We start from the raw sequence: 15721 nt of genomic DNA on the forward strand, positions 1-15721 counted from the left end.
AGTCATTTTCTAAATTAGAAACATTTAAATCTTATTTAAATTCAACCATAATTTTACAGATAAGTACCGTGTTGTGCATCAGTTCCATCCCCATTTAATTGCATTTATTTATTTCATATTCTGAGTTATAACTGATGACACAGCACCGGCACAATATCAACAGTGACATAAGACAAAAAATCTACTTTTTTAGGGAATTTCCCGAAAAATCCCTCTAGAATTTCCCTCTTATAAAAATGGCGGACATGGTGTATACATCATTGTAAAGTATGTTTCATTACAAATTCAATGAAGTATAAACCTTGCTTATATTGTAATTCCCGTGGAAGTTACATGTGATTTTTCTCCACCTATTGTATATGGTAAAATGGACAGTACACATAGCATATATTTATAGAAATATATTTATTTCTCAATGAAGAATGACGCGACTCAGATGAAACTTACGGGGTTTACTAAGTATAGATCAAGCTAACCTAGAATATAATTTGTATGTTTATATGCCTAAGGGTACCCGAGTTAGAGGTACAAAAATGAAGAAAAAGGAAAATTTGGGGGGAAATTTCCCGAAAATCCCTCTGTCACGGGAAAACTGTGCGTTTAAAAGGAAAAACGGATTGCAGATTCGAATTCAGCGGCCAAAGTTCCTTTAAGATCAGGTGTTTTCTCTCATGTGGCAGAAAAAAAGTTCAAATTTGTTGACTAGTGTTATTATTAATAATAATGATGTATATTTAATTTTTTGTAATCGAAGCACTTTGTATTTATATTAGAAAACACTTTTTCAGCTTCCACATACGAAGATGAACAAAGACAATCAGTTTTTTGCAGTTATCTATGGATGTTGGATGAAATGAAAACACGGGAAGAGCTTGGTAAGTCAATAACAAAACAATTTTATGATGATTATGTTTAATTTCTATGTACAACAGTTAAATTTCGGAAACCTAAAGTTCTTCTTTCTGTTTCAGGACAAATTTTGGCTCTTTTTTTTTTTTTTTTTTTTTTTGGCACTGAACCCGCAATTGTTTTTATTGTTTAAATGATCTCTTATGATCGATAACACTCAATATTTAATCAACTCTTAAAAGATTTCTTCATTAATTATATATTTTTTGGATTAATCCTTATCCGGGCAACCGGGGCCTACCAGGCCCAGTAGCTTCATTTTTCTAAAATTTCTCAATAACCATACATATTTCGAAGACATAAAATACTGAATTCTTCTATATTTCGTCGAAGTTAAAATCATGAACATATCGAGTTGGTAAAGCTAATGTTTTTTTTTTTTTTTTTTTTTTTTAATTTGAAAATCTTTTCCTGACGTGACCGGGCAACCGGGGCCTAGGAGGCCCCGTATAACTTTAGTGAAATTCCTGTCAAATATTAGATCAAATTGTCACATTATTATATATTGAACACGTGACTATTGTAACCTTTAGTCGGAACAGTATGCGGCAACAGACATTGAATTTTGATTGTTCTGCACTTAAAATATATACTGGGCCTGACAGGCCCCGGTTGCCCGTTTACGTTACAAAAATGTCTGGACCGGATTTGCTATTCTGCTTGGCTTACAAAAGCGTGACACGAAGTTTCGCTACTTGACAAAAATATATACCGGTACATTCTAGACTACATTCTAGACTAGTCTAAACAGTAAGTGACAATAGGCATTGATTTTGTGTATTCTGCACTTAAAATATATACTGGGCCTCACAGGCCCCGGTTGTCCGTTTACGTTACAAAAATGCCTTGCCCGGATAAGGGTCAAAAGATCCAATATATTTCAATCAAAAACTTTCTTGTAGGCCTTATATCTGGAGAACTACATATAGTGTAGCCAAACCCAAACTATCACTTTAACTTAACATGATCTGCTTATTCCGTACAAAACACGAAAACTTGATTTAGGGACCGTTTGTAGCCCCTGATTTAAAAACGAATTATTGGCCAAGGTCGCAATATTTTGATCAGTTTTTGGTTTTCCTAAAATTCTTGTTGTAGTCACAATTTTTGAGAATTATAATTTTTGAAAACTGATTAAAGCTTGCAATCTCAGATTTCACTTTTCCTTACAAGTCCTTATCTTCAATACAGGAATATGTACAGCCTTTTAAAAAGAATCTTGGACATCTACGTCTTTTAAAAGAATAAAGCGTCTGAATTGTGTGTAGACCAATTCACAGTTTTGAATTAAAGTGGATTCTTTGAGAGTTAAAGATAATTCGCAATTAATTCATTTACTTCTGATTATATTTTTAGATAATAGTGCAAGACTTTCAGAAGAGTGGTGGCTAGCATAGATGGAGTGGGTCAATTGGTCAAGATTTGTGAGTGGGTTAGTGGGTAAATATGACGTGACCCACTGCAATCCCCTACTCACCGTGACCTACTCTGACCCAATACAACCTACCGACTCACTGCATTTAGTGCATTGTAGACAGCATATTCTGAGTATTGGTGAATTTGTCTACGTTTTACTTTGAAGGCCTCCATTTGTCTTCCTTTTTAATTTTGTTTCTATTCCTGAGATGAGTATAAATAAGTGAAAAAAATCAGAATCTTTTGAATATTGATATTGTAATTACAATAATAACAATAGAACTTACTACTTGACTTTCGAGATACAGTCCAACTTTGCACTATCCCCCCCCCCCCCCCCATTGTGTTGGTCTACTTTACCTTGATTTAAAACTTTAAAATTTTACCCTATTTTCCACTGGAGGAGATAAGTATATATGATAATTAAATTGAAATTCATCGTAATTTGGCCCATGACAGACACTTTACCATTTTATATCGTAAAGATTAGAACCAATCGGTACTGCAGCAGAGCGATGCTTGAGAGTTGAGTTGATTTTGAGTTTAACGTCCCGTTCAGCAGCGAGGCTATATGAGACGTGGACCTACTGATTAACGTGGAATCCGAACCACATGAGCTCCCGCCGGGAATCGAACCCGGGTCTCCCACGCCAAAGCGGTGCTTGAGAAATTCAAACTCGGATTAGTGATAATTTTACATCCTTATTTTATTACAAGTATAAACTCTTTAGTGAGTGGAAAGTAGGTCGTGAATCACGGATGAGAGTTGATGACGATGAGTTTAAGTGGGTGGTGGGTCAGTGGGTCATGGGTCAAGTTCTCATTGGCCTACACCATCTCTGGTGGCTAGCCAGATCTTTTTAACAAGACTGTACCTTAGATAGTCCCATGTGGCTAGCAAAAAAATCTTACTTTCTGTTTCTGAAAGCTGTACTTTTCGATCACACTTTGTATATACGATTTATTCAGAGATTTTTGTACCACTATTTGGTTTGCATCTGCAGAGTTCCTTAAAACCGAGCGAGAAGTTTGCAATATTTCAAGATCGACTTAACATAAATTACCACTAGATTCCAATATTATATTTAAATTACACAGCTTTTGTGTTTGCTTCTCTGAATGAAGGAAAATAACAAATACACCCACGCATGCTTGAGTATCAACTTCAAATTTACACACAAAAGCACATTTTATATATATACAGAAACAAAACAGAAAGACAAAGCTCTTTACTTCATTAAAAAAAATCTACTTGTGTGTTCTTGTTCCATTAGGCTGAACGAGAATGAGTGTATTTAGATAGAGGGTGAAACCACCCGTGTATCCATGTGAGTATAAGCACAAGGATACTTCTTCGTTCTCCTTCCAATTGTTTGATATACCTCGTTATCTTAGTGCCTATTTTAGCAGGGAAGAGAACTTAATGAAAGAATAATACAAACTGAATTCCAGACGAACAAAAGGAAGCCAAAAGGAAGTAATTTCTGAGGGATTTGTTGAGAGAGCTGCGGGGAGGAGGTAGAAAGAGCGAAATTGAAGAGGCAGAGATAAACTGAAGTACTAACAAAAGCTGGAAGAAAAGTGTGTATGCGGTGAGGGGAGGAGTGGACTGGAGAACATTTGAAAATCAGGAAGCGAAATGAGTTCTTTGACTCACTCTATAACGACTTCATTGGAGGCCACTCCAACCCACTTCCGTCTCACTAAGAGACGAGAATTTAAAACAGTATAACTCTGAACATTTGTATATACTTATTTTTCTGCTTTTTTTGTTTAAATGACAGGATATTGCCTGTTCGCAATGTTACCATGTTAATATTACATATAATATTATACAGGGAGTTCACAAATTACACGACAAGACTTGAGGAGACGAATCCTCAAATAAAAACGTGGAAAAGATTACACAGCCAACCACCCACACACACAGAAAAGTTTGTGCACTGCACCTCACGGGATAGATTCGATGTATTTTGCTATATGGAATCCAAATTTTGAAACCCCAGGACGATTAACAGTGTCAATTCTTTTGTGGGCAAGAACATTGAGTGATTTTGGATAGGGAGGACACATGTTTCTCGCCCATAAAACAAAATTGACACGGCCAATCATCCTAGGGTTTTGAAATATTTCTGTGTATCAAAATGCATCGAATCCATACCCTAGGATTCAATGCACATAACTTTTATGACCGTGTTACATGTTTCCTCTTTATCCAAAATTGCTCAAGTTTTGTCCCACGGTCAGTCGTTCTGAGGTTTCGAAATTTGGGTTCAGTGCAACAAAATACATGGAATCCGTACTTTGGGGTTGCTGAACAGAACATTTTTTTTTCTTTCTTGTTTGGCTGTGTTCGTGTATCCTCTCTATCCAGAATTGATCAATTTTTCGCCCTCTGGTCAATTGTTCTGGGGTTTCGAAATTTGAATTCTGTATAACAAAATACATCGGATCCATACCGTGGAGTCCGATGCACAGAGCTTTTATTTATTTATTTATTTTTGTGCCTGTGTTATGGGCGACAACACAGGCCCAAAAATGCATTATTTCGTAACTGCAGCCATCGAAAATTTCGTCAGAGCGATATAAAACAGATTATAGCTCGAGAATGAGCGTAGCATAAAGTTCTATTAAATTTATATAGTAACCGTTGTGTATTTCGATACAATTAATGTACCAGTGGATACGGAATGTATGTCTCAATTTCATATCTATAAATTTTCGTACCTAGAATCCAGAACCCTGCACGGGCTGGGCGTGTCCGTTCGGCCCGGCCCGTTTTAAGAATATCAAGCTGGACCGGGCGCGAACTGGGCCGGGCACATAAATGCTGTAGGGTCGAACCGGGCACATGTATTTCCGGGTCGAGTTGCGCCGGCCACTGTAATACACGGATCGGAAACTAATACTGTCGGACTACGTTAGTCGTAATGTGTTTGAGAAACTGACTCTTTAGTCAAGACTGTAAAGTAGCGTACTACTTCTACTATTATTATTATTACTACTACTACTACTGCTACTGCCGCTCCTAGTATTACTACTACTATGACCACTGCGAATACTACTACAACTGCTATGACTTCGCGTCAGATTTGACATGTCTGGTGGTACAGAATTTACCTTTTAAGTATAACAAAATCGGAGAAATGTTAGTTACTATGGCCGGTCTGCGTAGAATATGAACCAATGCTTGATCTACGAGGGGCGACGGTGGTTAAGTAGGTAAAGCACTCATCTAGTGCTAGAAGTCGTCGGATCGATACCTGCTGGTGCTATGTGAGATTTGTGGTGGACAAACACCATGTGTGTGGGAGTTTTCGGTGCGGTCCCGTTTCCTCCCACTGTTTTCATTCCACCAATTCGTCTCATCATCATCCATACGGCCTGAGCCGTAGTTTCCTAAAGGACGTATAATAATGTCAAATTTTTGACCTACTACAAGTAGAATTTAGCACGCTACCATTAGACCACAGAGGCCGATACCGTGAACTGTCGTGTTCACAAGATTAGCGCAATTTATAGTAATGTTCAATTAGCAAGGCAGATACCAAATGGTGTTACATGATTCTGTATTGTTTATAGTATGTTACTACAACTATGATAAGAAATATAATGATCAAATTAATCACCAAGACTCCAGGGTCGATTAGGTGTTCCTGGAACGGTTGTAACACAATGTTAAATATAACAAGAAAGTAAAACAGCTCTATGGCGGAATGCGAGGAAGTAAATCAAACAAAATCAACACATAACATTGTTGAACGAAATATACCACAAACGTTCCCTTAGGAATGTATAAATAGCAGCTACCGGAACTGCCTCTTAACGTCACATATAATAGAAGGGATAGTTGATAGTAACAGAATAAAAATATAAGTTTTCCTACGAAACTAATAGTGCAGAATCAACATCGCTTTACTGTATGTTCTCGTACTCATCGAATAGCACTTAAATAAAGTCAACAGTCTCGGGATTTCGAGCACTTCTCCATTGCTGAACTATGTCTGTAGTGCGGAAAGCTCTTTCAATAGACGCACTAGAAGCAGGGATGGCCAGATACTGACGCGCTAATTTGCACAATTTTGGCAATATTTCCTTTTGTTGCTTCCACCATCTAGTTCTCTTGGACATGATGGCGTGTTGAAGTAGATGTCTACTTAATCGTCAAATTCACCAGAAATTGAAGGTCAATCTTCCCATTCCATTAATTTATTCTTCTTGGTAGGTGGCTTCAAACCGTGTCTGCTTGAGTTACTATCCTTCGCAAAGGAATCAAATAAGCTAACTGCAGTATATGACTCTGACGAAATGAGACGACGCACAGTGGTCGGAAACTGGAAAAAAAGCGATCAAAAATCGATTTTGTCAACTTCGTCGCCTATGAAGTCGGTATTGATATTTGATTATAAGTATCTCTCCTGCTTCAAAACCCAGAGTTTCAGATCATAGGAATATTTTCATAAAATGCATGTAAACATGAACAAATAAAAAAGCCGAAAAATTAGCAAAAAATGAACCAAACAATATGATATGTTTAAAAAATGTATATCATTTCTGAGGTCGATGAAAGCGGTTGGATAGTACATTGGACTCAAATACTGTGTGTTTAGTGAAGAATTTTATTTGTTATCCATTGCCATATCATTTCTATGATAGATTTGTTAGTGTTACCGAAAAGTTACATATACGCTGATGTTAGTAGTTCTGCAGTCTAAGCTTATCGTTTTTTTATCTGCAAAATAAGGTTTATTTAGTTGACCATTAGTAGTACAAAGGTTGAGCACTAGAAGTAGCTGCAGCCAAGTGCAGCTTGGGGACTCAGCCCCATCTAACTAGAAATGCGTGATGAGTAATGCTGTTGTGGTCGCAATCGAGATCCGCTATTTGAGCCTTACAAATGGAAAAGGCATACTGTCTTGTAGGTAATTTGGATTGCCCTTCATCATCCCTGAATCAAAGTTGTAGTGAAAGCCTCATACATATTGCAGTGATAAACTATCAGTCATGTGGAGCTGCTGTATATTACACGTCAGTGCAGTATATAAGATTCTATACTGAATATTTTAATCTTACCGAAACAACGTAATCCTGAACTAAATTACATTCCAGTAAGTATTGGCGTTTTTTCGAAGACGGTGCGAGTGCAAAACCGCGAACTTTAATTTTGTACCCTAAGGCCAAATACACATTTGTTTTACACCGTCTTTTTATTAGCTGCACATACAATTAGAGGGAGAACACACTGAACCTGTAACAGCTACTTGGGTGCATATTAACACCTATCATAACTTCGTACTGGCTAGCGATGTCCAATTCACGTAAGGCGTCAACATGTTATGTTTTCAATTTATAAACTGTATATATGATTCATGATGGTGGATTTCAGGATTTTGGCTTTCATTGTTCTGTGTCCTCCCCAATTTCTCCTCATCTTTGTTAATCCTCTACATTGTTTTTCGGTTATATTTTGCAGTATTTGATATTTTTGCGAAGGGTTTCCACACTTTTGGACACCCTGTGTATATATATAAGTGCACGTATTGCAGCAGGGGTTTTCCGAATCACTTTCACAGTTGTTGCAATCGATTTAGAATGGACAATTACGTATAGAATAATAGAGGGACGACCATCGACTTCCATTGTTTCGGAATAAACTATTTTTGACGTTTTTTTTTTTTTTTTTTTCAAGTTTCCGACCACTGTGTGATGTACTTCCGTGTGGACAGATAATTCCTCATCTACAGACATTACTCGGAGATGGTAGTTGGGGCTGAATGTCTCCACTTTATGATCCACACTAATGTCGACCTTCTTTCTCATTGCGAAACTATTCCACCCGTACCTCAAGCTGCGAAGTATCACTGGAATCAACTTCACTGTTAATTTTGCGAAGTTTGTTTAGTCTTTCAAACCAAGGGAGTATCAAATGCATTGTTACAGTTTTCTTTACCTCTAGTGCTTTGGTGGCATCGTAGAAATCTAAAATTGCAGTGATTTCTTACGTTAAGGATACATCAATGCAATCTAAGCGCTGATCTTCTTTGTGATCCTCCAGTATCCGCCGAATGTCGATGATCTGCGAATCCACAGATTTCAACATGATGAGTTTAGTGTTTCATCTTACAGCAGTGTCTTGGTTAACAGTGTGTGGCAGCCGGGTTACCAATCCAGACCTCTTGAGATATGTAACTGTCTTACTAACGCAATCAACAATAATTTTAGGAATGATCCCAAAAATGGATGAAAAGATTGCGATCTTGACCAAGAATTAGTTTTTGGATCAGGGGCCATAAATTTTGGAACGGCTCCTAAGTCGAGTTTTCGTATATTTTACGGAATACGTACATCATACTGAGTTGACTGATAGTTTGGGTTTGGCTGCACTATATGTAGTTCTCCACATATAAGGCGTACAGGAAAATGTTTGATTCAATGAAATATATTAATATTTTTGGATCAGCGGTCATGAAATTTTTGAACGGCTCCTAAATCGAGTTTTCGTGCTTTTAACGGAATAAGTACATCATACTGAGTAAATTGTTAGTTTGAGTTGAGTTGATTTTGGGTTTAACGTCCCGTTCAGCAGCGAGGCTATATGAGACGTGGACCTACTCATTAACGTGGAATGCGAACCACATGAGCTCCCGCCGGGAATCGAACCCGGATCTCCCAAGCCAAAGGCGCGTACACTGTTAGTTTTGATTTGGCTACACTATAAGTAGTTCTCGAGATATAAGGCCTACAAGAAAATTTTTGCCTAAAATATATTGGATCTTTTGATCCTATCTCATGTCTTTCCTGCTCTATGTAAACTAACGGGGGCATTCTGACTCTGCGATATAACACTTATATCTGTTGGGTGGGATCCATTGTTCGATCCCCGAACAAGTAAGTTTGTGGTGGACAACATCGTGTCAGTGGGCTTACTCGGGGTACTCCCGTTTCCTGACACATTCTCATTTCACGAAATCTCCCATCATTATTCACTTACTTTAATCATTATCTCCCTTTGCAAAACAGACATTGGTGTGGGACGTTAAACTGAAAGATTCAATTTCGTTTCTATCTAGCCTATTGAACCGGAAGTTGTAGTTGATTTTTATCCCTTGCAGTTTTAGTAGATACGAATAGATGTGAAATGTATTCTTGGGACGCTTAATCGATTACACCCCATCAGGATCCTGCCGCCTACAGTCGGACAATTTGTCCATGCCGACCAGATGCCGCGGCCGGATTGCCGGCGCCGGACACCGGCGTCTTTTCGCGCGATTTTCGACCGCGACGAATCGTTACCTTACTGAGCAGTCGGCAAAAGCTAGAAATGAGCATTAAATGCGCCGCCGACGAAATGAGGCCGGCGTAAGGAGTCGGCAGAGGGTCGGAAAGAGGCCTTTCCGACTATTTAGCCGACTCTGATGGTCGGCAACAGTCGACAAGGAGTCGGCAAAGGGCATTTTAGTTTACGATTTTCGACCGTTTGCTGCCTCGGCAAAAGGTCAGCAACTGTCGTGCCGCCGAGGACGATCAGCCACCGTCGACGGCGGTAATCCCTGTTTCCGACCGCGACTTCCTGATGGGGCAGGAAACTGCTTCTCGCTATCTGTTACCGTTTAAGCTCCATTGTGATCAACGTAAAAACCGAAAACGGTTAATTTCTAACCCTTGTGAACCTGGCCCCCCCACCTCTCGCTACAAACGATTTCCGCATATCAATAAAAAGTACTTCGTTTGTACCGGTTTGTACCGCAAGTATTTTTGTTTGTACTGTACTGCAGTATGAGAAATTAAGAAAACAAAGTGGGGGGGCCAAATTCACGCAGCCCCCCCACATTGTCCTAGGATCGATTTAATTGGCTCATTTGAAAGATTTTCGTTTGTACCGGATTGTACCGTAGTTTGTTTCGTTTGTACCGTTCTGGATTATGAAAAATTAACGAAACAAAATGGGGGCCCAGATCAAAAAGGCCCCCAAATCACGACTTTATACACTGGGTACACATGATTTTTGTATGCGATATGAAAGTACGTGGTTAGTACCGGATTGTACCACAAAGAGTTTTATTTTAGCCATGATAGATTATGAAAAATTAAGAAAACAAAATTGGGGGGCTGTGTGAACCTGGCCCCCCCACCACGTCGTACAAACGATTTAGTTGGCTCATTTGAAAGATTTTCGTTCCTACCGGATTGTACCGTAGTTTGTTTCGTTTGTACCGTTCCCGATTATGAAAAATTAACGAAACAAAATGGGAGCCCAGATCAAACAGGCCCCCAAATCACTACTTTATACACTGGGTACACATGATTTTTGTATGCGATATGAAAGTACGTAGTTAGTACCGGATTGTACCACAAAGAGCTTTATTTTAGCCATAATAGATTATGAAAAATTAAGAAAACAAAATTGGGGGGGCTGTGTGAACCTGGCCCCCCGACCACGTCGTACAAACGATTTAGTTGGCTCATTTGAAAGATTTTCGTTCCTACCGGATTGTACCGTAGTTTGTTTAGTTTGTACCGTTCTGGATTATGAAAAATTAACGAAACAAAATGGGGGCACAGATCAAACAGGCCCCCAAATCACGACTTTATACACTGGGTACACATGATTTTTGTATGCGATATGAAAGTACGTAGTTAGTACCGGATTGTACCACAAAGAGCTTTATTTTAGCCATAATAGATTATGAAAAATTAAGAAAACAAAATTGGGGGGGCTGTGTGAACCTGGCCCCCCGACCACGTCGTACAAACGATTTAGTTGGCTCATTTGAAAGATTTTCGTTCCTACCGGATTGTACCGTAGTTTGTTTAGTTTGTACCGTTCTGGATTATGAAAAATTAACGAAACAAAATGGGGGCACAGATCAAACAGGCCCCCAAATCACGACTTTATACACTGGGTACACATGATTTTTGTATGCGATATGAAAGTACGTAGTTAGTACCGGATTGTACCACAAAGAGTTTTATTTTAGCCATAATAGATTATGAAAAATTAAGAAAACAAAATTGGGGGTGCTGTGTGAACCTGGCCTCCCACCACGTCGTACAAACGATTTAGTTGGCTCATTTGAAAGATTTTCGTTCCTACCGGATTGTACCGTAGTTTGTTTAGTTTGTACCGTTCTGGATTATGAAAAATTAACGAAACAAAATGGGGGCCCAAATCAAACAGGCCCTCAAATCACGACTTAATACAGCGGGTACACATGAGTTTTGTATGTCATATGAAAGTACTTGGTTAGTAGCGGAATGTAAGACAATGATTTCAGTTTGATCTAGATTTAGGTTTGTGGGTTAAACTGGCCCGCACAACTTATGTTTCATTAAAATTCACATCCAAACGATATCAAATATTTTTACCCGATATGTACAAATTTGTAACGCCAAAATTAAAGTTTGTACCCTCATCAATTTCGAAAAAGATTTGATTTTTGATACCGGTAACGGGTGGAGCAAAGCCGCACAACTCTTTTTCTTTCCAATTCGAATCAAAATGGCACCATAATTTGGTGGTACACATACTTACCAATTTGTACCACCAAATTAGAACTTATACTTCCACCAATTTCAAGAAATTTTAGTTTTGATGGCGGGTCAAACTGGATTGCACCACTTATTTTCCTTTCAAATTCGAATCACAACGGTACCAGAAAATTGTACCCACTATGCGCCCACTTGTACCTCGAAAATTAGAATTTGTACACACTACTTATTTCGACAAAATTGGGATGTAATGGAGGATCAATATGACGTCAAGTGGTCAACACATTTTATTTCAATTCGAATGAAAACGGTACTAAAACTTTGTAAACAATATGTACCAATTTGTACCTCCAAAACTATGATTTGCACCCTCACCAATTTCGCAAGAATTGAATTTTTAATGGCGAGTCAAGTAAGCTTGCACACTTTTTCTTCCCAATTCAAATCAAAACGGTATCAGAACTCTGTACCCAATGTGTACCAATTTGTAACACCAAAATTAGAATTTATATCCCAAGAAATTTCGTGGAGCGTAGCAGGTCACGTCAGACAGAATTTTGTTGGCAGGTCAAACTTGCCCACACAACTTATTTTTCTTTCCAATTTGAATCAAAATTGTTCAAAAATTTGTACCCGATATGTACAACTTTTTCAACAAAAATTAGAATTTCTAGGCCCACCAATATCGAGGAACTTGAATATTTGATGGCGGTTCAAATTGACTCACAAACACTTTCTTTCCAATTTGAATCTAAAACCTTACAAAAATTTTTACCCATTATGTACCAATTTGAACTACCAAAATAAGAATTTGTACCTTCACCAATTTCGAGAAATTTGAATTTTTGTTAGGAGGTCAATCTGGCGAGCACAAAACTTTTTTCTTCCTAATTCGAATCAAAACTGTACCAAAAACTTGTAGCCAATATGTAACAACTTGTATCACCAAAACTAGAATTTGTACAGCAACCAATTTCAAGAAATATGAATTTAATTGCAGGTCAAACTGGTCGGCCAACTTATTTTTGTTTCAAATTCGACTCAAAACCTCACCAAAAATTTGAACAAAATATGTACCAATTTGTACCGCCGCAATTAGAATTTGTACCCCCACTAATTTCGAGAAATTATAATTTTTGGTGGCGGGTGAAACTGGCCCGCGTAACTTATTTTTCTTTGCAATTCGAATGAAAACGGTACCAATAATGTGTACTCGATATGTATCAATCTCTACCATTAAAATTAGAATTTGTACCCTTACCGATTTGGAGAAATTTGAATTTTCAATGCTGGAGCCAACTTAACGTCGAAACTTGGCTCGCGCAACACATTTAGTTTACGAATTCGGATTAAAATGTTACCTAAAGTTTGTGCCAAGTAAGTACCAGTTTGTACTCTCAAAATTAGAATTTCCAACCTTACCAATTTCTAGAAATTTAAATTTTCATTGCAGTCTTCCTGGGCATGGCAATCCTTTTTTTTTTTTTTTTTTTTGTATTCAATCAAAATAGTATTCGATTCGAACGAGAACGAGCAACCAAATTTCCCCGTAATTCATAAAAGCAGAACGGAAAATTTGCTTATGATTTGCATGAGCAAAATCATGTATGAATAAAGAAATTGTTATTCAACGAACGGAAAATTTATCAAAGGCTTATTCAGAATTCATATGAGAATTGTCCAATTTTTTTAGACAATTTGTAATCAAAAAAATATTACATTGTACCTGCACCAATTCAATAAATCTGAAATGCTTACTCAAATATGTTTATCTATTTGATCTCAAGGTAAACCAGAGAAACACATTTTTTTAAAATTCGACATCACTACTTCGCAAATGAATTTGTTACTATTTCCATTAAACATTTTAAGTCTGGAGTGTATTATTGATGGTAACTGAATTTGTAAAAATTTGTATAAGCAAAATTAGAATTTAGACTCTGTTTTCGAAATGGAGATATGAGTGGATAGAGATGACTTCACAGAACTGATCCTCTGAATGAGTTCTATAATAAAAATTAATATTGTCCATTTTCACAAATGGTTGGGGAAAAAATCACTCGCTCATAAATATTTTGGAGTCATCAACATATGTAGATGTTTGACTCTCTCTCCCCCAACCAAGTTGTACAAATGCCAATGCTATCCATTTAATCTGCCGCCTATCGAACAACTTGTTTTGTGATAATGCTTTCCTTTATTCTTTCTAACATTTGGTACACCGTAGAAAAATATTAAAATAATTTTGTCTTCGGTGTTTATAGATGGCGCAAACTGATATCTATTTGGCACAAATTTTTGGTAACATTTTGATTCGAATTAATAAAAGAAATGTGTTGGGTGAGCCAGGTTTCGACCTCAAGTTGGATCGAGTATTGAGAATTCAAATTTCTCAAAATTGGTAGTTGCACAAATTCTAATTTTTGTGGTACAAATTGGTACATATTTTCGATACCATTTCGATCCGAATTGGAAAGAGAATAAGTTGTGGGGGCCAGCTTGACGTTGCCGCCAAAAATTCAAATTTCTTGAAATAACTGGGGATACAAATTTAATTTTGGTGGTACAAATTGGTACATATTGAGTACAAAATTTTGATACTGTACTAATTCGAATTAGAAAGATAAACAAGTTGTGCAGGCCAGCTTGAACCGACAACATAAATTCAAATTTCTTGATATTGGTGGAGGTACAAATTCTAATTTTGGTGGTACAAATTGGTACATATTGGGTACAAATATTTGGTACCGTTTTGATTCTAATTTCAATGAAAATGTGTTGTCCGGGCCAGCTTGTCATCAACCTGGCCCGCCATCAAAAATTCTAATTTTTCGAAATTAGTGGGGGTAGAAATTCTAATTTTGTTGATACGAATTTCTACATATAGGGTACAAATTTTTGGTACCGTTTTGATTCGAACTAGAATGAAAAAAAACAGTGGAGGAGAACTTTTACCACCACAAAAATTCAAATTTCTCGAAATTAGTTGGAGTATAACTCTAATTTTCGTCGTACAAATTGGTACATATTGGGTACCAACATTTGTTGCCATTTTGATTCGAATTGGAAGGGAAAAGAGTTCTTCGGCTCTGCTTCACCTGTTATATGTGAAAATTTCTTTTTTTTTTCGAAATTAGTGAGGGTACAGATTTTAAGTTTGGCGGTACAAATCGGTACATATAGGGTACAGGTGTTTGGTACAGTTTTGATTCGAATTTTAAAATCAAATAAGTTGTGCGGATCAGTTAAACCCGCATATTTAAATTCGTATTTCTCGAAATTGGTGGGGATATATATTCTAATTTTGATACTGCAAATTCGTAAATATTGGCTACAATTTTTTTGATACCGTGTTGATTCGAATTTGAAAGAAAAATAAGTTACCCAAGCCAGCATGACCCTCCATCAAAAATTAAAATTTCTAGATATTGATGCGGGTTCTATTTCTAGTTTTAGCGATACGAATTGGTACAGATCTGCTACAAATTTTTGGCCCCGTTTTGATTCGAATTGTAAAGAAAAATAAGTCATAAGGGTAACTTCGATCCGCCATCAAAAATTCACAATTCTCAAAATTGGTGGGAGTACAAATCTAAATTTTGTGGTACAAATTGCGTATAAATTTTTGGTAACGCTTTGATTGGAATTGGGAAGAAAAACAAAGTTGTGCGGGCCAGCGCGACACATCAAAAATTTAAATTTGTAGAAATTGGTGGGAGTAAAAATTCTTACAAATTTTTGATATTGTTTTCATTCGAATTGAACAGAAAAATATGTTGTGTGGGCCTGTATGACTCGCCATCAAAAATTAAAATTTCTCGAAATTCATGGGGGATCAAATTGTAATTTTCGTAATACAAATTAGTACATATTGGTTACAAATTTTTGGTGCCGTTTCGATTCAAAT

At 37.2% G+C, this 15721-nt stretch overlaps 1 protein-coding gene across 1 annotated transcript in view; it reads left to right on the forward strand.

The window, feature by feature from the left end:
• Nucleotides 1-15721, forward strand: part of LOC145673828 (uncharacterized) — a 101975-nt gene that overhangs the window by 55316 nt on the left and 30938 nt on the right. Inside the window, exon 3 of the mRNA XM_081743600.1 lies at nucleotides 789-875. Coding sequence (XP_081599726.1) covers nucleotides 789-875 — 87 coding nt within the window. The remainder of the gene's footprint in view (nucleotides 1-788; nucleotides 876-15721) is intronic.

This window comes from Thermobia domestica, chromosome 17 (assembly GCF_964235325.1).
Source record: "Thermobia domestica chromosome 17, izTheDome1.hap1.1, whole genome shotgun sequence".
Taxonomy (NCBI): domain Eukaryota; kingdom Metazoa; phylum Arthropoda; class Insecta; order Zygentoma; family Lepismatidae; genus Thermobia; species Thermobia domestica.